The sequence below is a fragment of the Pelophylax lessonae genome (genome assembly GCF_965119305.1).
Source record: "Pelophylax lessonae genome assembly, chromosome: 7".
NCBI lineage: Eukaryota > Metazoa > Chordata > Amphibia > Anura > Ranidae > Pelophylax > Pelophylax lessonae.
In genome coordinates, this window is record NC_138774.1 from 246,898,285 (window position 1) to 246,924,139 (window position 25,855).

A 25,855-nucleotide genomic window follows, 5' to 3' on the forward strand; every position below is an offset into this window, starting at 1 on the left:
CACTGTCTGAACATGGTGCTCTCGCTCCGCTACTGCTAGGTGGATTAGAGAAGTCATTATTGGAGTCTATGGCTCAAAGGATAGAGTTTCTCCTTTCCCTGTTAAGGCACACTCTGCCTCTGTTAGCCATCCATGTTCTTTTCAGTATCAGACATCTGTTTCTCAAATTTGCAAGACTGCCTTCTGTTCACACGTTTGTTTTACCAGGTAGATCTTTAGGCCTCTTCTGATGCCAGTTTTAGGAAAAAAGTGCTGCATGCTGTTTTCTGAATTCTTCACGCTTTACTTGACCCGTTCTTCTTGTTGACATTTGTTTGCTGTGTTGCTTACCCCTTAATTAAACTGCTTCTGTACATCACGTCCCACGGTTAAAGACTAAGGCACCTTTCACACCTGTGCGACCTAAAAGTCTAGCGATTTTGCCTCGGTTTTTGTTACTCTATTTTTACTGAATTTGAAGCAATGCCTGTGTAATCCTGAGGGCTGTGGGCCTCAGAACGCATCAAAGTCAGATCAAAGTAGTGCAGGCACTACTTTGAAGTAGCCGCGACTTGAAGTCGCACAGATACAGTACTCATTGGAAATCATGGAGTACGACTTGTCATGTGACTTTGCAGTCCCAAGTCACAGGACAAGTCGCAAAAGTGTGAAATGGGACTAAAGATCCTGTGTCCTGTACTGTATGGCTAAAAAAATTGGATTTTTGACTTACTAGTAAAATCAACTTCTTTGCATACAGTACAGGACACACATTCCTACCCTTTTTTCTATACAATCTCCCTATTGCTGTGCTATATAGAAAGAATTGCTGTATCACATGGGAATATGTGGAAATCCCTGTTCGCTAAATAGTATGTGCAAAGAATGCTCTGGTGGGATTTTTGTAGGGCATAAATACCAAAATGCTATTAAAAATTAACAATATACTTCATGTACCAAATGCTTGTGTGTTGTGCGGTAGCACAGATGATGAGGAATTATTTAAAAATGTCAGAAGGGTTTTTTGGACAAAAAGTTAACTTTTATTATGGGTAGTAGGGAGTAGCAAATTCACAGGTTTTTCAATAAGGGTTTTGATGGCTTTTGAAGATGATTTCCAAGTTATAGTAAAGTATAAATAGTTTATTTGGACCAAGCTGGTCCAAACAAACTATTTACTTTACTAGCAGATGCAGCAACTGTGCGTGCTGTATAAGAGTCGGTTCACACTGGGGCGACACGACTCTTTACTACTTCGGGGGCGACTTGTGCATTCCCATGCACCACGACTTCGGAGCGACTTGCATGGACTTCACATAATGGAAGTTAATGCAAGTCGCTCAGAGGTTGCCCCGAAATAGTGCAGGACCCTTTTTCTAAGTCGGAGCGACTTGTGTCGCTCCTATTAGAACGGGTCCTGTAGCGGTCAATGAACCGCGAGGGAGCGTGACTTGTCAGGCTGACAAATCGCCTGACAAGTCGCGGTAATGTGAACTGAGTCTAAACTGTATGTGGCAACAGTTGTGTTCTGGCAGCAGAATGGGAAGTTCTCATCCTTCTTCCAGCAAACAAAGTTGAGTCGGGCTGACAACACTGTATGCAGCTGATGCTACATATGTACAGTATATACCATGCATAGTTGCATCGGTTAGTGAAGTAAATAGTTTGTTTGGTTAGTTTGGTCCAAACTAACTATTTTAAGTTCACTTAAACCTGGAGATCAGCTTTAAGCAATAAAGCTAGCTCACTGCCTCATCCCAATGTGGGATTGAATAGTAAAGAAGCAGCAACAGACTGAGGTTATCTATTTGCTGTCTCTTCCTATTAGAATGTTGTCAGTGCGTGTATATATACTGTATGGTTCCAAATACTGTCCATCCATCTCTGTCTGGATAATGCTGTATAGGGCATACCATATAGGCTGATACCAAGTAACATTTAAGTGCCAACACTACTTGTGTTGTAAAAATACATTAGATGATATTTTAAAAAAATACATGACTGCGTAGTTGGCGGTTCATAGATCTGTCTAGAGTTCAGTTTTAAAGAAGAATTATTCTGTGAATTAGAGAGGGTTTCTACAGTAGATCCCTGATCAGGGCCAAGTAAGTTTATATCTCTCCAAATCTTGAGGTTGTTCCTGCATGTTTCTCAACCAATGCAGTTCTGCTCATTGCAAATGCTCCTAGAGTGGTTGTAAAGTCATAAGACCTAACACAATTAGTTGTATTATCTCTGTTTTTGCATGATATAAACTGCAGCGTGTGTGTTTCTTTTAAATTATAAACCTAAATACCTTTTTCACAGCGCCTCTGTGCATTCACATGATCTCCCTCTGCACTGCTTCCTCGATCTTTGAACAGCAGTAGGAGGGGCTGAGATTCCCCAGTGATGCCAGCCAGCAGAGGCAGATCATGTGACCACACAGAGGAGTTGTGGAAAAAACTAAAAAAAAAAAACTGACATACTGCACTGAATATCTTGCTAAAACAGAGAAGACACAAGTCATTGGGCTCTTTCACACGGACGTTCCGTATGTCCGTAAATCACCCCATCCGTTTGCGGGTGATATACGAACATAATGAATGTCTATGGGATTGCGGATGTCAACGGATGGTCATCCGCTGACATCCGATTTTCGTCCTTTCAGTTCTGTTCCGTTTTTTGGAACGGAACAGAACCCTATTTTTGTTCCATTTAAAAAACGGAACAGATGCAAAATCGGATGTCAGCGGTGTCATCCTCTGGCATCCGCAATGCGTATAGACTTACATTATGTCCGTATATCACCCGCAAACGGATGGGATGATATGCGGACTTACAGAGCGGATGACGCAAGTCGTCCGTGTCCGTGAATAAAAAAAAAAAAAAGTGCCGGAGGGGATCGCAATACGGTTTGCTCCGTGTGAAAGAGCCCATTGTGTTTTGTAATGCATTGAAATAGAGGCAGGAGGAGAGGGGAAAGGGCTCAGAGGAGATCGGCTCTGCAGACACAGACTGGAGCTGACAGGCAGGGAGGGAGGAGGAGAGGAAGAGATACTGCAGGATGACAAAGGCAAATAAACTGACCACGGTATCAGGACTTTGCAGCCATGATTACCGTGGTCAGCCCAGAGGGGGACACAGGAACTGGCAGGATCAACCAGGTATTTTAGATGAAAAAAAGGGACATATGACCATGCAACAGCACTCTTCTACTGATCATGCTTTAAAGGAACAGGAACATTTTTTTTTTTTTTTTTTTTTTAGGGTAACCACCACTTTAAGAAGCCAGAATTACTGGTCATTTACATAGAAGCCTACAGGAAATTTGCTGACACCAGCTGGCTACTGGGAAAAATGCAAGAATCAAAAACGCTTTTGCACACTCTTACACTCACTAAACTCTAATGTAGAAATCTAGCATCCCTGTCCTGGTTTGAGATTCCCTGCCAGAGGGCTAAAAAAAACTGGGCATTCAGCATCTGTAGTCCTCGTAGATCCGCCATATTAGCAGGCAAATGCCTTGGCAATGGTTACCTGGCCAGGCATTACGAGATTAAAAAACAAAGATGTTTTTATGGTGTTTAGATTTTTTATAAGATAATTTAGTCTCTGAATCAAAGTACACATTAAAGGTCTTTTAATCATATGTAATTGACCTGCATTAACTGTAAGGCTCCATGTACACGGGACGTTGTTAAAAGTCCCTTGAATGCTGGAATTTTTTTTTTTTAGGACGTTTAAAGCGTTCGTTGTGTCGCATTTGCACCCGCGTTTAGCGGGCGTTTGCATTTAAAACCGTTCCTAGAGGTAAAAAAATACATTCCCCTTTAAAATGGAAAAACGCGAGCGCCAAACACGGGTCATTGCGTTCGGTCACGTTCGGCCGCATTTTTGCGTTTGAAACGCCAGGAAACACACGTTCGAATGCAAATAATTGCATTCCAAAAAATGTCCCTGAACTCAACTGACTGTAAACGACCCTGTGTACATGGACAGATAAGATAACATGGAGGTGGGTTCAGGGGCTTCTGAAAAAAACGCCCAACTGCTCCTAAACGGCCATTTACAACGTCCCGTGTACATGGAGCCTAATTATGTAATACTTTCTTGCATTTAACTATGTATGAAACTCATAAGCTAAACATATAGATGTTTTGTCAACAATACACCAGGTGGGGGTTGAAATTGAAGAAAAGGACTTATTAATCACGCAATTTCAAGAGAAAATCAACATGTTGGAAAAAACATCTAAAGGAAGTTTCTCTGGTGATGAAGGACCGCAGGAGCTGCTGAAGGAGGTAATGAAATTGCAAGAATGTTGCACACCCAGTGATCAGTACACATTTTCCTTCCAGCGATAGCAAATTATAGATTGCTTATGTAGTTTGGGTTCTTGAAAAGTTTCAAAAATGGCCAACATTGGGTAGTACACTTAACAATTAAGAAACACCCAAAGCTATTGTGAATGTCTACACACCTAATGCATTTTTTATCCTGTTAGTTAATTGCCTAACAGACATCTAAAGAACTGCAGGTAGAAGCCTGGGTGTTAGTCAAAGTAGCATTCCTTTGAGTTCACATTTACTTCGTGATCAGCTTTCTTTAAGCAGGGGTTATACCTCTGGGCTATCCTGAGCATTCAAAAAACCCAAAGGGAAAGAAGTTTTATGTGTAATTAAAATGCACCTGTCATCAGATAGAGTTTTTATGTAAAGTGCAGCAAGCAAAGTAATGTGTCAGTGTATTTATTACCTCTAACAGCAATCAGTTAGATCTGATTAGTTAATAAATACCTGGAAGTGTCACAGACACATAGCATGCTGCTTTTCTCTCCAGAAACCTGCCACTATCTTCGTTCAGGCATCGCCCAGGGTCATTTTCTACTTCCTACAGTGTAATGCCAGCTTCAAGACATGTAAATCATAGTGTCTCTGTAGTTCTTGACTGTGTTCCCAAATGTCTGACGCAGATCAGCCCCTCTTGCAGCCTCTCATCTTACTACAAAATTGCAATGTTGCAGTCTTATCATGGTTGGAGAAGAGACTGAGGAACTGCTTTCTCCTGCATGCAGAAGACTGATGACATCATCTGAACCTAGTTATTGACTGTAGCTTAAAGGGATTGTAAAGGCAGAAGCTTTTTTTTTATCCTAATGCATTTTATGCATTAGGATAAAAAACCTTCTGTGTGCAGCAGCCCCCTTCAGCCCCCCTAACACTTATCTGAGCCCGTCCAGCGATGTTGCAGGAGTTTTTAAGCTGCCCCAGGGCTGAGACAGCAGCGCAGCACGATTGGCTCCTGCTGCTGTCAATCAAAATCATTCCTCCAATCAAGAGAGGGGGGGGGGCAGGTAGCAGATCCATGTCTGAATGGACACCAGGAGCTGTGACTCAGCTCAGGTGCTCGCATAGCAAGCTGCTCGCTGTGGGGGAACTCAACAGGAGGGAGGGAGGGGCCAGGACAGCCGAAGAGGGACCCAAGAAGAGGAGGATCCAAAACCAACTGTACAGAGCAGGTAAGTATTATATGTTTGTTTATTTTTTTTTTAACAAATAAGGGCTCTTTCACACGGCCGCTCCGCTTGTCCGCAAATCATTCTATTTTTTTGCGGATGATTTGCGGACATAATGTAAGGGAATGGCATTGCAGATGTCAGCGGAATACCATCCACTGACATCCGATTTTCCTCCTTTCAGTTCTGTTCTGTTTTTTGGAACGGAGCAGAACCCTATTTTTTCATCCGTGTAAAAAACGGAAAGGAAGGAAAATCGGATGCCAGCGGTGTCATCCGCTGACATCCACAATACCATATACTTACATTATGTCCGCATATCATCCGCAAACGGATGGGATGATATGCGGGCACACGGAGCGGATGACAGAAATGTCATCCCCGCTCCGTGGAAAAAAAAAAAAAAAAGTCCCGCAGCGGACTAAAGCAGCGGAGCGGCCGTCTGAAATAATAAAAGGTAAAGCTTTTCTGAAAAAAGAAGAAAATGTATACCATTTATGTACATTGTGAGTTGTCAAATGTATTCATCCAGACTTGTGAAGCTGCAGAAAAAGTCCACTTAAAATGGTATTCAAGACAATTTTATAGAAAACGCTGACAAGCAGGCTTTTTATAACACAAGAGACCCTAGTGGTGTCTCCTGTTATAAATGCCTCTTCCAGCGTGTCAGCAGTAATGTAATCTGAACCATGCACACGCAGCTCAGGTCACATTTACGGCACCCTTGCTGTGCCACGGTGATGTGACTCCCGTGCACATGCACTAGAGTGTCATCATCATGGCTGAAGAGACAGAACCTGGAAGACCAGGCAATGATAGTGTCTGCACCAGGGGGAAACATTACCAGAACAGTGCTGGAGGGCTTAATTTCACAAGCAAGTCTGCCATAATGTGCTAGTGTGTGGTGCATACTAGCACAATATGGCATAACACTGCAAGGGGCACATTTTTAACAATTTTGTTGGGGGGGGGGGGGGTTGGTTTAAATACGGTTTTAACAAAAAAGTTAAAAAGAAATTACAATTTCTTAAACATACATTATAGGACATAGGATCTTGGTCTACAGGACACAGGATCTTAGTCTTGTGCCATCGATTATGCAGCTACCTTCAGGTGATTTGTGCACAGGTAAATAAAAAAAGCTGTATGGAGAGCCCTGGTATAACCCCTCTCACTCACAGCACGCCACAGTGTTTTTGATAGTGTCCTTAGGTGAACAGACATCTTCTCTCTGCTCGCAGAGAAGAAAACCTTTTCCCTTTATTTTATGTTTTCTTTTGTTATTTTTGGCATCAAGACTCTTTCAGCAAGTTCACATATCAACTGCAGCTCTCACCTTGCATTTTTCTGAATTGATTGACTCTTTGGCTGCACATTAAGGGTTTTACTCAGACCCCACCTGGAAGATGATGTGGGCTAGCCTTTAATGTTTCTCCAGGCACTAGATCTGTTGCATGTAGGGCAACTATTCGATAGTGCTGTCTGTGGAAGCTTGTACCTAAAGATCCTTTAGTGGGCAAGGATGGAAAAAACCTGGATGGGACTTAGTTCCTAGAATCGCTTCCTTAGCTGATGGGACCACAAGTCTGTCCACCCCAGTCCCTGTGAGGTTAATATGGAGCTCTGGGCTGTGACCTCTATGTTCAGTAGCAGTGGAGCACCATTTTCCCCTGTGTCCTGCGCTTCTGCACTGCTTGTGGCCTCCTCTGCCACTGCGTGGCCTCTGTCTCATGGAGATTTGGCATGCCAGTTTATCCACACATTCATACAACACAGCAATCCTTGGATGTTCTGGGCTTCCATTGCTTACAGTGACTGGTCACAGAAGGCATAACCCTTTTTGCTCTGCATTGCAGGTCTTGAAACCGCCTTGTGGTTAACCCTCACTACATATGTCAGATCACAAGCATAAGCAGAATGGGTCCTGCCAGCTCACATTGAGCTACTGGATCAAGGAGGAGAGGGGTCTGTAGCATCACCCCTGATGGCTCTGTTTCTGATAGGTCTGGCCACTATCTCCAGTCTGAATTGCTTCCCTCTTCAGATGAAACTCTAGCTCCTTCTGGTGCACCCTCTTCCTACTCCTGTTTATCTAAAGGGGAGTTCTCAGGCTTTATGGCAAAATGTATGCCATGTAAGAGGTCTCAGATCACATGGGGCACAAGCAGGCTTCCTCAGCTTTTCATATTTGATTCTCTCCTTTACAGCATAAATGCTTCCTGAAGAGGAGGGGAAGAGTTCCGTAGACTCTGCACATGTGGAGAACGCCTTGTGGTTAACCCTCACTACATATGTCAGATCACAAGCATAAGCAGAATGGGTCCTGCCAGCTCACATTGAGCTACTGGATCAAGGAGGAGAGGGGTCTGTAGCATCACCCCTGATGGCTCTGTTTCTGATAGGTCTGGCCACTATCTCCAGTCTGAATTGCTTCCCTCTTCAGATGAAACTCTAGCTCCTTCTGGTGCACCCTCTTCCTACTCCTGTTTATCTAAAGGGGAGTTCTCAGGCTTTATGGCAAAATGTATGCCATGTAAGAGGTCTCAGATCACATGGGGCACAAGCAGGCTTCCTCAGCTTTTCATATTTGATTCTCTCCTTTACAGCATAAATGCTTCCTGAAGAGGAGGGGAAGAGTTCCGTAGACTCTGCACATGTGGAGAACCAATCAGCTGATCTGTTTGTTCTTTTGTGCTTTTTGAAGTTCATTTTTTTTCTCATTTGTTTGCTTTTTAGGACTACGTTTGAGACACATTTTGTCCCAATTAGTATCACAAACCAAGAAGTTTAACTTGTTGAAGTTAGCTTTTTGAAATTTAGAGTTCTAGTGGTGCCTGCATTACTTTGCTGTAACTTGTCAACTATAATTACACTGTGGTGGTTTGACTGTCTGGACCTGTTTATGGGATCCAATAAATGCTATACTCTGAAAAAGAACTGAGGTTGCCTGGAACTTCCTTAACCACCTAAGCTGATGATTCTCCACCGAATAAATTAAATCTGAGTGGCCATACAGCCGCTTTTCCCCCCTCCCATTGGTGCCTTTACTGGGCTTTCCCTTCCCATTGGGGAGCCTAATAAGGATATGACTGGCGGCATCAGCTTTTCCAGACATATAGAGAAGAACTGATGTTGTTTCTCCCACTGTGTGATGTCAGAAACCGTAAAGGACATGGATTTCATCACTTCCGGTTAAAGTTTGATGTTTACAAGCTATTAATTGCTTGTGAAAACATCTGATCAAACCAATCTCCATTTGATCAGATGCTTTAGAGTCCAGAGGAGAGAAATGGGGTCTAAAGACAAGACTCCATAAAGCAGAACTGTCATGGACATCATGTCTTCTGATTGCAATAAAGTTAATAAAAAAAATGAAAGGCACAGTTTAAATAAAATTAAAAAAAAAAAAAGCATTTAAATAAAATAAATAAAAAATTAAATTGCCTTGAATCAAAGCGGCTCCGTTCTACCTCCCCCTTCCAGTGCTCACGTGCAAATGCAGACATGCCTATGGGTAATTTAACAAATCATAGCTTGTCACCATTCAACAGACATGCATAATTTTAATAGGAATATCTTTTCTAGAGATTGTGGTGTTATTTTGGATTCCAGAAACAGTTGAGAAGTCATATCAAATATATACAAAATAATACAATGATAAGAAGTCCTATTATTAACCTGAAGACTCTCCAAAGGTACAGGCTGGTACACAACTGCTAGATGGATTAGGCAAATCGTTACATAAGCATTCAAACGGAAAGGCAGGGGAGCTCCCCCTTTTCCTTTGAAGCCCCAGTAGTTAAGAAATTACTCTCCTGTGTCCTGTGATGTATGATTAAAGAAAACTGGTATTTTACAAACAAGTCAAAAAATCCCTTCCTGTAGTATATCACAGGACCTAGGTCCCTCCCCTTAGGTTTCACTCTGATCTTGCTTGCTGACAAAGCAAGGCAGTGCTAGGAGTGAGAGGAGTTATGCTAGGTGTTAATGCATTACTATTTTGTCAGTGTCCAATCTCCTTGAGGTGGAGCAATAGCCCAATAGTCTAAGAAGGAACTCTCCTGTGTCCTGTGATGTACTCCAAGAAAGGAAGGTTAGGGGTCAGTCATAAATCACGTTTTTATGCATTTATGAATGCTTACAATGGCAAACATCAGCGAAGAAGGTCTCCGAACACAAATTTCCTAAATGTGTTTTTTTAGTTTCCTTTGATTGCATTTGAAAATAATTTAGAAGTAGCATTGTATATGAGGTCTAGAACAATTTAACCACAGTGGCTAAATTGTAAATGTATTCAAATTAACACATGATGTGTAAAGGCTTAACAATTGTGGAGTAAAGAGTAACCCAAAGATTTGCTTAAAATAATATGGAATGTGCTTCCAAAAGAGGGACGTTTGAAGTAATGCCTGTATGCAAGTTCTAAATGTTGTTTTTGTAGGAGGAGTTAAGCAGCAGTCAAGTTCTAAGTGTGGCAATAGCCAAGGAACTGGAGGAAACTCAGAAAGAGAAGGAAGAGCTTCAGCAGCAGGTGAGATGTTGTACTGCGTGATATTGCGTGTATATTTTAAGTTTTTACATGTAAACTAAACGGAACTACAGTGCCTTTAAAAAAGTATTCATACCCCCTTGACATTTTCCACATTTTGTCATGGTTAAACCAGAAACATAATTGTATTTTATTGGGAAATACAATAGGAGGGGCAAATTGGGACTTTAAAGGTGCAAATGATGGAGAAAAATTTGGATTCTCATAAAAATCACATTTTATTGTACATAAAGGACTAAGGACATGACAAACAAAACTTTAAAATGGTAAAAGCACAAGAAAGCACTAGATTATGTCAACTCTACATGTTTCGCCATCTTCATAATAGCTTCTTCAGGAGTTTGATAGACATTTCTCGAGAGTGAACATTTCTAAATTTACAAAAGAGAAGAAATGAGAATAACAAGACAAAAAAAGCAAAAAAGCAAACAAAAGGGCATATATCAATGGTCCTATATTGAATGCCCAACAAGTCTCTAATTTCAATAAATATGACTTTAAAGCATGAGCAAAATGTACCTTGAAAAAACCTGGACCCTTAATTGCCGGGGATAGCAATGACGTGGATACAAGGAAAAGGGTGGGTGGAAGGTAGGGGGCAGAGAGACCCGACCCCTTAATGTTGACCCATAGAGGAGATGCGAGCCAAGCCAAAAGTAACACAAAGAAAGAATGTCTTTTGTCCAGGGCTGTCGTGTCTGTTGAAAACTGCAAAAGACTGCACATAAATTTTGTCGGCCAACAACAGCCGACTGCAGAAGTGATGTCATGTGATGGTCAACTTTCCGTGTGTTTTTTCTTTTCTGAGCATGCCCAGTCTTGCAAATCTGCTGATTGTCGGCCGAATTCTGTACTGACTGGCGAACAATCGGCCGTTCTGGTGTTGGCCAACAAAAATTTTAATGCTTGCACGACAGATTCTTTTCGGCCAAAAGTGCGCGGTCGGGTGTCGGAAGCATCAAGCCTACAATCGGTCGATCGGTCGTCGGCCGAATATTTACGGCCGACAATCGGTACGTGTGTACGGGGCATAACTCACAAATATGTGCCACTTTGTGTTGGTCTATCACATCAATTCCCAATAAAATAATTTTCTCTGTCGCTCATTGACAGACGCAGACTTCTTGATTAATATCAGTAGAGATATACTGCCCCCTACAGGAGTAGAACACTAGGCAGGAAAAAAGTTCTGGCCACACCTTATGGGTAGTCCCAGGGGGTATATCCTCTCTCTCCCTGCTACAGGATGTCAGTTTTTTTCTGCCTAGTCAGGAGTAAGGACCTAAGTTTCTTGCTGGGATCTCTGGTCCTGGCACACTTTTTTGAGATAAATCTTTTTTAGTTAGCTCTTTTTCTCCAGTTTGTTCCTGTGAGATCTTCAAGCAATTATGCTGGATCTGGGCGACGGGCTGGATGTTGAGATCCGGTGGTCACCCCAGCCGGCCTACGAGCGCGTGCAGGCCCTAGCTCCGCGCTGGGTCGGCCGCGACATAGTCCCCCTGGATGGGGACTGGCCCCGCGAGTTAAACGTCTCGCCAGGTCGCCTACGACCAGTCTGAATCTGAGTCGCGGCGTCTGTGTTGGTCGACAGCCCCCCCACCTCGGTGGAGAGGGGTTCTGTCAGGAGTTGGCGCCCGCCTGTTCCGGTATGGTGAGTAGAATGTTCCCCCTCTCCCCCTGACGGGTTTTGGGGTGGACGCGGGCCCCTCCCTGGGATGGTCGGACCCTCATGATCCCGGGTTCCCCTCTGTCCTGTTATGCACCCCCCACCTATCTGCCCCCTCCTTCAATCTGGGTTACAGACCGCATATGGGGGCGGTGGGGTGCGCCGCCGGTGTTGCCCTAAACGATCGTGCGGGGGGGGTTACTACCTGTGCCTTCAGGTCCATCCACCGATCGATCCGTGGGTAGGCACGCAGGGGTCCCCTTTTTGGCTGCGGACCGCACGGGGCCGCCATTTTTCCACGGACCGCGCGGGGCCGCCATTTTGTTGTAGCATACATGTGCTCTGCATGGAGGCGGCCATCTTGGTACACCCAGCTCGTCCTGCTTGAGAGCTGAGCAGCTGTAGTGATCGCCAAGGGCGTGGCCCCTCCCTAGACCCGGGAAAATCACTCCACAAAAGACTTCCTGTCAGACAGCGCTGAGAGCAGTCCTGGTTTGAACTCTGGTGCATCAAGTGGTGAGCCTTTTGGGGGTCTCTCTTCTCTCTCTCTGCGGGGGTCTCGAGCACGTGACCACTGGGGGCGCTTTAGTGCTGGGGGATTCTTTTAAAAAAAAAAAAAAAAGTTTTTATTTTTCATTTTGTCATTTTTTGCTGACAGGTTTCCCTGGCATTGCCATGGACCCTGCTGCACATGAGTCCCCATCTGATCCCCTCGAGGTGGCCGCAGGGCCCTCCGATTCTCCACTCACCATTGATTCGCTTTCAGCGGTCCTGGAGTCATTTGTGTCCCGGGTGGAGGTGGCCTGTCAGGGACGGGGGGCTATAAAACGACCCCCGCCCACCCCTGTCTCGTCCGATACCTCAGACTCTGATCCTGAGCCGGTCGCTACTGCCGCAGGTTCCTCCTTTAGTGTTGATGTCCCGCGCTCCTCTGACAGTGAGGATGATCTTCCTGCCTCTGCCATAGCGCAGGACAAGGCACTGGTGGACGCACTGATTATGTCAGTCCAGGAGACCCTAAAACTGGAGGTTGCACCAGTGGAGGCAGTTCAGACGGAAGTTGCCTTTGGCACTCGCAAGCCCTCCAAGGTGGAAAAGGTGTTTCCCTTTCCCAAATGCTTTGATGATATTATTAAAGATGAGTGGGGCCATCCAAAACGACCCCCTGGGATGCCTAAATGGATTGCTAGGCGCTACCCGTTTGAAGAGTCCCTCCTGCGGTGGATCCGCCAGTTTCCAGACTAAATAAGGCCACGGTTATCCCGGTGGAGGATTCCCCGTCCTTTCGGGATCCAGTTGACTGTAGGGCGGAATCTGTGTCCCGTTCCATATTCTCCCTGGCAGGGTCGGCCTTAAGGCCAGTGTTTACCATTGCGCTGGTTTCAAACACATTGACGGAATTGGCCAAGCTATTACGCCATGACCTGGAGGGGAGAAGTCTCCCTCCTGCCGTGCTGGAGTTGCTGGAGCAAATAGTGCAGGGGCTACAATTTGTTTGTGACGCCGCACTGGACGCTGCCCCATTGCTGGGACGTGTGTCAACCTCGGCGGTGGTCCTCCAGCGCATGCTATGGTTAAAGTGCTGGTCGGCGGATCAGGCTTCCAAAAAAGCCTTGACTGATCTCCCTTTTCAGGGGGATCGCCTGTTTGGTGCGACCTTGGATGAGATTATTAAGGATCTCACTGGGGGCAAGAGCACCTTTCTACCACAGGCTAATAAAGGTAAGGAACCTCGTCGTAGACAGGGACCTTCCTTTACAGCTCACAAGAAGTTTTTTCGCTCCTCCAGGGCGGGCGATAAGGCAAAGTCCTCCAAAGCCCCCCTGGGGGGTTTCAAGAGACCCTGGTCTGGTAAGCAAAAATCCGGTCCTTCCAGACCTGAGGATAAGACCGCTTCAGCCTGAAGGTTCCCGGACCCGTGGCTCTACAGTATTCAAGACAAATGGGTTCACGAGGTCACACGGTCGGAACACAAGATCGAGTTGCGATCGTTTCTACCGGTGCGGTCCTTCCCTTCCAATATGCGACTGTCCCCGAATCGCCTAATGGCTCTGTTGGGGGCAGTGCAGCACTGGATGTAAATGGCGCCCATAGAGGGTGCCTATCTTCACGTTCCCATTTACGCAGGACACCAGCGGTATCTGCGCTTTGCGGTGGGAGCGGACCATTATCAGTTTGTGGCGTTACCCTTTGGTCTCGCCTCTGCTTTCCGGGTCTTCACCAAAATTCCGGCCCCAGTCCTGGCTTTGTTGCAGCAGCGGGGCATATCGGTCCTGGGCTACCAGGACGACCTCTTCTTTTGTGCAGAGTCTCCTCAGGCTCAGTGTCATACGCGGACTCTCCAAAAGGAGATTCTTCCCAAATGGAACTGGAATTCCGATTTCCTAGACAATCGGATCCGGCTGAGCGAGCGGACCAGGTAGTTTCTGTTTGGGGGGCCTCGGTCTCCGATGCTCAGTCAGGGGAAGCCCTTTTCTCCGAAAATATCCAGGTTATCGATATATGGTACTGAAAGCGATCAGGTTTTGCCTGGTTCACCGGACCAGGCATCTTCAGGGCTGCTTGGTTCGGATTCAGTCGGACAATGCCATGGCCGTGGCCTATGTCAACCATCAAGGGGACACCAAGAGTGTTCTAGCGGCCATGTTTTGGGCGGAACAATTCGTTCCGGCTCTGTCTGTAGTTCACGTTCTGGGTATGGAAAATTGGCAGACTGACTTTCTCAGCCGTCAGACCTTGGATCAAGGGGAATGGCCTCTTCAGACAGAGGTGTTTCACCAGTTGTGCCTTCATTGGCGCACCCCGGACGTGGATCTGTTGGCATCTCGGCTCAACAGAAAGGTGCAGAGGGTTGTAGCCCGCGCCCGCGCTCCTCTGGCGGACGCCGCAGACGCACTGAATACTCTGTGGGGGCAGTACCAGCTGCTGTATGCCTTTCCTCCTCTCAAGTTGTCACCGAAACTTTTTCGCAGGATAGAAGTGGAGGGAATTCCAGTCATCCTTGTGACTCCGGATTGACCTCATCGGGCCTAATATGCCATCTTGGTCAGGCTGGTCGCAGACGCTCCTTGGCGACTTCCTCTCAGGGAAGAGCCGCTGTCTCAGGGACCGATCGTCCATCCTACTTTACGATCACTGGCTTTGACGGCTTGGCTGTTAAGAGCCAGGTGCTGAAGGACAGGGGCTTGTCTGCTTCAGTTATCCCTACTCTGATTAAAGCGACTTCCAGAAAGGTCCATCATCGCACATGGAAGTCTTAGATCGCTTGGTGTGAATCCCTTGGGTTTCCTCCACGTTCCTACTCGGTGGCTCGGATATTGGCCTTTCTGCAACGGGGGGTTGAGCAGAAGCTGGCCTTGAGCACTATCAAGGGTCAGGTCTCAGCATTGGCAATCTTCTTCCAGAGGCCACTGGCTACTCATTCTTTGGTGAGGAATTTCATCCAGGGGGTGCGGCACCTGGCTCCTCCGGTGCGCGCGCCCTTGCCGCCCTGGGATCTTAATTTGGTGTTGTCGGTTCTCCAGAAACCTCCCTTTGAAAATATTAGGGAGATTCCCTTGCTTACCTTGTCCCAGAAGGTGGCCTTTTTGGTGGCTATCACTTCTGCACGCAGGGTGTCGGAACTGGCCGCATTGTCCTGTCGTTCCCCATATCTGGTGGTTCATAGGGATAAGGTGGTTCTTCGTCCGAATCCATCCATCCTTCCTAAGGTGGTTTCAGAGTTTCATTTGAATGAGGATATTGTGTTACCTTCCCTGTGTCCTAAGCCCAGTCATCCTCAGGAGTTTGCGTTACACTCCTTGGATGTGGGTCGAGCGATCAGGGTGTACTTGGCTACTACTGACTCTTTTCGTAAGGCTGATTCCCTTTTTGTGATCACGGATGGCCCTAGAAAGGGGTTGCCTACATCTGCAGCGACTATCTCCAGATGGATCAGACAGACGGTGGTGCAGGCTTATTCTATTAAGGGTCGGTTCCTCCGTTCCCTGTTAACGCGCACTCTACTCGGGCTCTTAGTGCTTCCTGGGCCTTCCGCCATCAGGCGTCGGTGCATCAGGTGTGAAAGGCGGCTACCTGGTCGTCGGTTCATACCTTTACAAAATTCTATAAAGTTGATGTGCTGGCATCGGCGGATGCCTCTTTTGGCCGCAAGGTTCTGCAGGCCGCTGTTTGAGGGGACCGTTGGTCTACCTCAGGGGTTTGGTTTTTTCAGTTGGGTCTCATCCTTTTGTTCGATGAGTCCTTGATGTTTCTGGTTGGCTCTGGTTGGGCCTTCTGGATAGGATTTTTATTTCTGTTATCCCACCCCTCATTTGTGGCACTGCTTTGGGACGTCCCTACTGATATTAATCAAGAAGTCTGCGTCTGTCAATGAGCGACAGAGAAAATTGGATTTTTGACTTACCGTAAAATCCTTTTCTCTTAAGCTCATTGACAGACGCAGGACCCGCCCCTCTATTTTTGAGTTGGTCTGGGTTGAATTCTCTGACACTGCTTTGTTACATAACTGACATCCTGTAGCAGGGAGAGAGAGGATATACCCCCTGGGACTGCCCATAAGGTGTGGCCAGAACTTTTTTCCTGCCTAGTGTCCTACTCCTGTAGGGGGCAGTATATCCCTATTGATATTAATCAAGAAGTCTGCGTCTGTCAATGAGCTTAAGAGAAAAGGATTTTACGGTAAGTCAAAAATCCAATTTTACGTTTTTTTGGTTGTAAATTGACAAAATGTGGAAAATTTCAAGAGGTATAAATACTTTTGCTTTTGGCTAAAATGCAAGCAACAGGTTACACATACCTGTATCAGTAGGACATTTTAGGTGCTGTCTAAAAAAAATCTTTAGCTGGCATTAATATAAGCCTCAGCTTTCTTGATGTGTCCTTTATCAAGGCATATCAGAAAAGGGGCAGATGTCCATAGCAATTGATTTGATTCTAGGCATAATTTTTCTGGTAAAAGAGAAAACAATGTGCGGTTTTAGTCTTTCAGACTGATACCAATAACCAATAAGATAAGTTAATTTGATTATGATCATACAAAACATATTTCTCTAGCGCTCCTTGACAGACGTAGTCCTCGGTGATACACCACCTTCGGGTTATGTTGCCTCCACAGGAGCAGGACTAGACAGGAAATTAAAAAGCTCTGGCCACACCCCAGGGGCAGTCCCAGAGGGTATATCCTCTCTCTCTCTGCCTCAGCAAATCAGTTATTTTCTGTCTAGTTAGGAGTAAGGACCTAGATACCTTGCTGGGATCTTAGGTCCTGGCAAGAATTTTTTCTTAAAGGATTTTTTTAGACAGCTTTTTTCTCCAGTGTTCCTGTGAGATCTTCAAGCAAGAAAGCTGAACTGGGCGACGGGCTGGATGTTGAGATCCGGTGGTCACCCCAGTTCAGCCTACGAGCGCGTGCAGGCCATAGCTCCGCGCTGGGTCGGCCGCGACAAAGTCCCATTAAAGGACTGTCCACGCGAGTTAAACGTCTCGCTGAAACGCCAAAGACCATGAGTCACGGCGTCCGTATCGGTCGACAGCCCTCCCGCCCCGGTGGAGAGGGGTACTGTCAGGAGTTGGTGCCCGCCTGGTTCCGGTATGGTGAGTAGTATGTTCCCCCTTTCCCCCTGACGGGTTTTGTGGTGAACGCGGGCCCCTCTCTGTATGGTAAGATAGAGTCCCTTTCTATCCTACAACATGACACAGATCCTCCTACTTTGAGTGTGATTTTATGTGTGCAAAAAGCCAGGAGGCTTGGTTTGGGAGCTAACAATCTAATTGTATACATGTTTTAAAGATGTAATCTGTGGCATTCTGGGAATCTTATGGGTTAAGAATAAGCTACCTACCAGTCAGAAGCCACGGACATGTAGACTGCCTTCCTAATCAGATCTCCAGCTATCAGCAGGCCTCCCGAACGGCCATGCGGTCCGCCAGGGCTGGTACCGCCAACCACGCCATATCCCCATGCAGTGAGAGTGTTGTATGCCCTGCAGCACACCGCTATTCAGTACGGGCCGCCGCCATTTTTTTTGCTGGATCGCACGAGCCGCCATTTTGGCGTAGCCTCGTGTCTCCAGCATGGGGGCGGCCATGTTTGAGGTGATCCAAACACCTCGTGGAGCTTGGGGGAGGCGCCGGAAGGCGTACAGAGGGGCGGAGCCGCCTCCTTTCTTCCTGGGCAGCCAGCCAAAAGACTTCCTGTTTGTTAAGACAGCGCTGTAACCTGTTGCAGTTAAACTCTGAGCATCAAGTGGTGAGCCTGGGGGTTTATCTCTCTCTCTCTCTCGATCGATAGGGATACCTAGCAGGTAACACTAAGGGGCTTTTGTGGCGCTGGGGGTCGAAAAAAAAAAAAAGAAAAGTTTTATTTTTGAATTATATTATCCAGGAAGTAACTGGAGTTATCATGGACCCTGCCACACATATTCCCCCACCTGTTTCCCTCGAGGGGGCCACGGGACCCGCCGGTGCACAGAGTATAGAGTCATTTACAGCAATTTTGGAGTCTATGGTGGCTCGGGTGGAGGCGGCCTGTCAGGGACGGGGGTCAAGGAAGCGACCCCCGCCTACCCCTATACCATCTGACACCTCTGACTCAGATTCAGAGGCGGTCACGGCAGTTGCAGGTTCCTCTGCAAGGGCTGTTATCCCAGGTAAAGCCCCCTCAGACAGTGAGGAGGACGCTTCTTCTCCTGCTATTATTCAGGAAGAAGCATTGGTGGACGCACTAGTTGTGGCAGTGCAGGAAACTTTAAAACTTGAGGCTTTACCGGCAGAGGCAACTGAAACAGAGATTCCTTTTGGTACTAATAAGCCCATCAAGACGATGAAGGCTTTTCCTGTACCTAAATGTTTCGGTAATCAGATTAAAGGAGAATGGGAGCATTCTAAACGTACCTTTACTATTTCCAAGCGTATTGCTAGACGCTATCCGTTTGAGGAATCCATCATTAAGAAATGGACGGTACCACCAGTCGTGGATCCGCCTATTTCCAGGCTGAATAAAGCCACGGTTATTCCAGTGGAGGACACTTCGTCCTTTAAGGATCCGGTGGATCAAAAGATGGAAGCAGAGTCCCGCACCATCTTCTCTCTGATAGGGTCAGCTTTTAGACCAGTAATTGTTATTGGTCTAGTTTCCCAGACACTTACGGAATGGGCGAAAATGGTACGCCAAGATCTTAGGGGAAAAGATATTCCCCAGGAGACATCTGATTTGATGGAACAGATTATACAAGGGCTACAGTTTATCTGTGACACAGCCTTGGACACTACTCCCCTATTAGGGCATGCATCTAAGACAGCGGTGATCCTCAGACGTGTGCTGTGGTTAAAATGCTGGTCAGCTGACCTAGGTTCCAAGAAGACCTTGACAAATCTCCCCTTTCAGGGGAATCGTCTATTTGGGGCCAACCTAGATGAAATCATTAAGGATGCCACTGGGGGCAAGAGCACTTTTTTGCCACAGGCTGCTAAAGCTAAGGGACCTCGCAACAAGCGAGGACCTTTCTTTACCGCCCATAAAGGGCGCCCGGCTGGTACTAGCGGGAAAGGCAAGACTCCTCCAGGAGGGTTCAAGAGGGGCTGGTCAGACAAGCAAAGGACCAACCCAGCCAAACCCGAAGCTAAGGAGTACACAGCCTGAAGGTGCGCCCCCACCCGGTTTCAGGGTGGGGGGACGTTTTCACCGGTATTCAGGACATTAGATCGAGCATCAACCACTACTACCGGTGCGATTCTTCCCTTCCAACATTTAAGTACTACAGGAAGCGGTAATTACCGTTCCCTGAATAGATCTTTTCCTTTACCTTTTCCTAAGATTAGTCCCGATACCTCACAGGAATCGGATCTGGTTGACCAGGTAGGCCAAGTAGCCTCTAGTCGGGTGACTTCGGTCCCTGAGGTTCAACCAGAAAAGATCACCTTTCCTGATAACTATCAGGTATCTGATAAATGTGTGGGAACAGAAAACGACCAGACTTTCTCGGATGGTCGGGGCCAGATACCTCTAGGGACGCCTGGTTCAGATCCAATCAGCGCCAGTGGTCCTAGAAATTCTAGGCTGGCCTCCTCAAGCCGGCCTGGCCGACTTGGACATGTTAGTCGTAGACGTTCCGTGGGAACTTCGTCTCAGGGAGTGTCTGTGGTCTCAAGGACCAATTTACCATCATGCTTTACAGTCGCTGGGTTTAATGGCCTGGCCATTGAGACCCAAGTACTGAAGGACAGAGGTTTGTCAGCTTCAGTCATTCCTACCCTTATTAAAGCAAGGAAAGCGACTTCCAGCAAAGTCTATTATCACACATGGAAAACTTATATTGCGTGGTGCGAATCTTTAGGATTTCCTCCACGTACCTATTCGGTGTCTCGAATATTGGCCTTTTTGCAACAAGGGGTTGAGCAGAAGCTAGCCTTGAGCACCATCAAGGGTCAAGTTTCAGCATTAGCAATCTTCTTTCAGAAGCCTTTAGCTACCAAATCCTTGGTGCGGAATTTCATCCAGGGGGTGCGGCACCTGGCTCCTCCAGTCCGCGCGCCCTTACCGCCTTGGGATCTTAATTTGGTTTTGTCGGTTCTACAGAAACCTCCTTTTGAAAACATCAGGGAGATTCCCTTGCTTACTTTATCCCAGAAAGTGGCCTTCTTGGTGGCTATTACTTCTGCTCGCAGGGTGTCAGAACTGGCTGCATTATCATACCAGTCCCCATACCTAGTGATTCATAGGGATAAGGTAGTACTTCATCCTAAGCCATCTTTTCTTCCTAAGGTGGTTTCAGATTTTCATCTGAATGAAGATATTGTACTACCTTCCTTGTGTCCTCAGCCCAAGCATCATCGGGAACATGCGTTGCATTCCTTAGATGTGGTTCGGGCAATCAGGGTATACCTGAAAGCTACGGAATCATTCCGTAAGACGGATTCACTTTTTGTGATCACGGATGGCCCCAGAAAGGGTTTGCCTGCATCTGCCGCGACCATTGCCAAATGGATTAGGCAAACGGTGGTACAGGCTTATTCTATTAAGGGTCAGAGTCCTCCGTTCCCTGTTAGGGCGCACTCCACTCGAGCGCTCAGTACTTCCTGGGCCTTTCGCCATCAGGCGTCAGTGGTCCAGGTATGTAAGGCGGCCACCTGGTCGTCAGTACATACCTTTACAAAATTCTATAAAATTGATGTGACGGCATCGGCGGATGCCTCATTTGGCCGCAAGGTTTTGCAGGCCACAATTTGAGGAGACCGGTGGTCTACCTCGAGGGTTTTTTTCTGTTTGAAAAAAAAAAAAAATTGTTTTCTCTTTTTTTGTTGAGTCTCATCATTAAGGATGAGCATTGTAAACTTCTAGTTGGCACCGGTTGGGCCTTCTAGATTGGGATTTGATTTCCATTTTCCCACCCCTCAGTTGTGATACTGCTCTGGGACGTCCCGAAGGTGGTGTATCACCGAGGACTACGTCTGTCAATGAGCGCTAGAGAAAAATGGATTTTTGTAAAATCTTACCGTAAAATCCTTTTCTCTTAGCTCATTGACAGACGTAGTCCCCGCCCCTCTGTTTTTTTAAGTTGGGTTAAAATCTCTAAAGACTGCTTTTTCACATAACTGATTTGCTGAGGCAGAGAGAGAGAGGATATACCCTCTGGGACTGCCCCTGGGGTGTGGCCAGAGCTTTTTAATTTCCTGTCTAGTCCTGCTCCTGTGGAGGCAACATAACCCGAAGGTGGTGTATCACCGAGGACTACGTCTGTCAATGAGCTAAGAGAAAAGGATTTTACGGTAAGATTTTACAAAAATCCATTTTTAACGCTGAATAATAGAATATGGTAATAGCATGGCTCTTTTATGAAAAAAAACAACTGTATTGTAGCCTTCATTTGTAGTTCATGTTAGAAGAGGACAAATGAAATCCGGTGTGTTCCTATACACAGCAGAGACATTAATTTTCTCCAGTTTTTGTAGCTGTGCCCAATCTTTTGTTTTTCAAAAGGAAACATTTTCCCCTAATATCTCTCTATATAATATTATATATGTGCTCTTGCTTAATGGCAGGTTGCAAACTTAAATGCTCATATTGAAGAGAATACTCAGGAAATCTCACAAAAGAATGAAGAACTAAGTAGAAGGGATAAGGAAAATGCTAATTTAAAGCGAGGTAAGATGTATACTTCATTTTTTATATATATATATTTTCATATAAATAAAGGTTACCTAATCATACATTACCAGACCTAGAATCAGAGTTCTACAGCTGAGATTGGAACTGAAAAATAAAGCTGTAAGGTCAACCTTAATGTAACCCCACACTCTCAGCAAGCTTCAGTTTTTAGCTAGTGACCTGAGGTTAATGAATGTCGTCTTTCTGCCCTGAGAGAAGCAAAAATACTTTTTTCTCTTTCGTTCATTGACGGACCCAGCTCCAGAATCTTCTTGACCATTGGGTTATGCTGCCCCCTACAGGAGTAGGACACTAGGCAGGAAAAAACTTTACCATCCCTATGGGGCAGGTCCCAGGGGGTATACACCAACTTCCTGCCATAGGCATTCCGTTTTTTTCCTGCCTAGTCAGGAGTAAGGACCTAGTTCTTGCTGGGATCTCTGGTCCTAGCATTTTTTTCCTTTTTTAAATGGAATTGTTTTCCCCTTTTATTATTTTATGTGAGAACTACAATCAACTGCTGGACTGGGCGCGGACTGGATATTCTAGATCCTTAAGGTCTCCCCAATCCGGCTAGCACGCCCCACGCAGGCCTTAGCTCCGCGATAGGTCGGCCGCAACATAGCACCACTGGACGGGGGCTGGCCTGCGAGCTAAACGTCTGGCGAGGACGCAAACGACCTGGTTTGGGCATCTGCCTTCTCCTCCGTTGTTCCTGGGCAGTCGGCTCCGGCGGGCTTCGCGCCCATTCGGCTGGGCGCCCACAGAAATTTAGGCCGTGGTTTGCAGTCTACTGGGCCACGGATTGCGGCCCACTGGGCCTTGCGACTGAGTGGGCACCTCTGCGGGGGGACTGCCTCCTGTGAGTGTCCTGTAGCCACCTGCCTTCCCTTGGATGGGATATGTGTGGCTGGGCCTCCACCAAAATGTAGGCCGCTGCTTGCGGCCAGCTTGGCGCTTTCCCTGGAGGGGAAGGCTGCTGTGGGGTTGGTCACCTTTGTTTGATGACAGCATGCTGACATTATTGCCTAAGGCACCCCCACTTTAGCGCTGCTGACCATCTGGGTACCTTGCCTTCGCGTCACGGTGGGTGGCCCCCTTTAGGGGGCCATTTTATTTTCATGCAGGCCTCTATGGAGGGGCTCTTAGGGTGACCCTTTGTTTTTTTTTCGCAGGGTCCAGTAGGTGGTCCATTGATGGGCTCTGGGTCGGAGTCCCCCTTGCGGGATCGCAGTTGGGGACCCTCACCTGCCTGTTTTGTCTCTATGTAACAGTCCTGATTGTTATGTTTCGGAGTGAGCTTAGTATGTAGCGACCCTACTGGGTCTGCGTCCACACACTTCGAGTGCTCTGATAGTGAAGATAATTCCTCTTCTACTGCAGCCACGTATGAAACGGCGCTGGTGGATGCACAGATTGTATGGGTGCGGGCAACTTTCAAAAAATTGGAGGATGTAGCTGCTGCTGCGTCAAAGGTGCCGATCCCCTTTGGTTCTCGCAGCTCCCCTAAAGCGGCAAAAGGTATCCCCTTTTTCTGCCTACTTTGGTAAAATTGTCGCGAGTCAGTGACCTAAGCATTTTTGCTAGACGGTATCCCTTTGAAGAGTCCCTGTTAAAAAAGTGGACAGTCCCACCTATGATGGATTCTGAATAACTCCACTCTAATTCCGGTGGAGGAGTCTCTGGCTTTTAAAGACCCCTTTGACAAGAGAGCCAATACTTTGGTCTGCCACATGTTTACTGTGGCCAATTTGGTCCTTAGGTGTCCCTTTGGTGTCCCAGACTTTAACGGAGTGGGCAAAGCTTTTGTGCCAGGATCTGGAGGGGGAACAGCTTCCCCCTGCCTTTGCAAGCTGGCGGACCATTTGGTCCAGTGGTTGCAGTTTGTCTGTGGTGCCCCTCTGGATGCAGCTCCCTTAGTTTCTAGGCTGTCTGTGACAGCAGTGGTCCTTCGGCACATGATATGGCTAAAATGCTGGTCTGCTGACCAGTTTTCCAAGAGGGTCTTGCAGACAGAGGGGAAGAGTACTCTTCTTCCACAGGCTGCCAGGGGTGAAGAGTCTTGTCACAGAGAGCGGGTTCTTCCAGACCTGCAGACAAGCCCTCTTCTGCCTGAATGGGCGCCCTCAATCGTGTCTGAGGTGGGGGGATGTCCTTTGCTTCTTTCCGGACCCATGGACCTCCCTGATTCAAGACCGGCTTATCCGGTCCGGCTACAAGATCGAGTTTTGGTCTTGTCCTCCAGTGAGGTTCTTTCCTTCCAATCTGTGTTTATCCCCAGGCCGTCTGCGGAGTCTCTTCAGGGTGGTGCAAGACTTTATACTACAAGGGGTGATTGATTGTTGCAGTTTCAAAATTGGACCATTTTAAAGGTTTGTAGTCAAACCTGTTTACAGTTCCCTGGAAGGAAGGCAAGGTACGTCCAATCCTGGACCTCAAGGCTCTGAACTGCTTTTGCGGGTACAGAAGTTCCAAACAGAGTCCATTCGTAAAGTAGTGGCATCCCCACATCAATGGAAGCTTACCTTCATATTCCAATATATGTCGGTCATCAGCGTTTCCTCCACTTGTCATGGGTGAGGAGCATGATCAATTCATGGCATTACCCTTTGGTCTCACCTCAGCTCCTCGGGTATTCACAAAAGTGTTGGCATTGTAGCGGCAGCGGGGTATTGCGGTACTGGGTACCTGGACTATCTTCTTTTGCGAGCAGAGTCTCTGACTGCTCTAAAGGACAACCTTGAAATTTCTGTGCGGACTCTGTAGGAGTTTGGTTGGAAATTGAACTTCCAAAAATCTGCTCTGGTTCCGTCCACCAAGTTGCACTATCTGGGTCTGTCTCTGGGCTCGGCTTCAGCCAGGGTGTTTTTTTCCAGGGGAGAAAAAAAAAAAGAAAACACTCCAATGCTGCAGGATGCGACTTGCCTGATGGTGTCCACCTTTGGGGTGGTTCCGTTTCCACTCGAGCCTCTGCAAAAGGGGATTCTTGCCAAGTGGGACAAGAATCCACAGTCTCTAGATAATTTCATCCTGTTGAGCCGTGATTGGAGAGGGTCCCTGATATAGTGGCTTTGCTCGCTGGCACTGTTTCGACAGGGAAAATCCTTCCTTCCCCTGTACTGGATGGTGGTCCCTGGGGGTTGCCAGCCTTTCCAGGTGGGGAGGTGTTTTGAGCATGGATGTGCTCAAGGGGTCTGGACTCTGGGAGAGTCAAGACTACCGATCAATATACTGGAACTTTGGGCAATAAGATTTGTCTGGCTAATTGGACAAATCCCCCTCAGGAGTGCCAGTTAAGGATTCAGTCGGACAATGTCATTCACCTACGGGGCAAGAAGTGTCCGGTGGGGAACTCCCTAGGTGGACCTGTTGGCCTTTTGTCTCAACAAGAAGGTACAGAGAATTGTGGCAAGGTCTCGGGATCCTCTGGCCAACGTCACAGACGCACTGGTGTCTCCTTGGGGCCAGTATCTTCTGATATATGCCTTTCCCCGCTAAAACTTCTGCCGAGTCTACTGCAAATGATCGAGGCAGAAGGGATCCGATCATCCTAGTAGCTCCAGACTGGTCTCGCCGGTCTTGGTACGCCGATCTGGGACGACTGGTCACCAGTGCCCCTTGGAGACTTCCTCTCAGAGAAGATCTATTGGCCCAAGGGCCAATCTTCCATCCTACTTTACAGTCACTGGCTTTAATGGTTTGGCTGTTGAAAGCCAGGTGTTGAAGGGATAGGGGGTTGTCTGAATCGGTGATTTCCACATTGTTAAAGTCTAGAAAATCTAACTTCTAGGAACATCGCACTAGGAAGTCGTAGGTTGCGTGGTGTTGATTCTCTTGGGATTCATCCCCGTTCCCTTTCATTGTTTACCAACTTGACTTTAGCTGGTAAATGTTTACATAGCTGAAGTAATTGGAGAGGACTGGCTCAAATTAATCCTTTAATTTGAGCCATTGAAACTTGATAGTATTTTGATATTTTTATTGGTTGTTGTGCATGCTTGTCGAATCTGATTAAAA

At 46.8% G+C, this 25,855-nt stretch overlaps 1 protein-coding gene across 3 annotated transcripts in view; it reads left to right on the forward strand.

Moving 5' to 3' along the window:
* Positions 1-25,855, forward strand: part of GOLGA1 (golgin A1) — a 205,792-nt gene that overhangs the window by 118,883 nt on the left and 61,054 nt on the right. For 2 of the 3 annotated variants that reach the window (XM_082262615.1, XM_082262616.1), the window contains 3 exons: positions 4,137-4,262; positions 9,918-10,007; positions 21,733-21,835. In XM_082262615.1, the coding sequence (XP_082118741.1) occupies positions 4,137-4,262; positions 9,918-10,007; positions 21,733-21,835 (319 nt within the window). The remainder of the gene's footprint in view (positions 1-4,136; positions 4,263-9,917; positions 10,008-21,732; positions 21,836-25,855) is intronic. The other variant, XM_082262617.1, reaches the window with a different exon arrangement.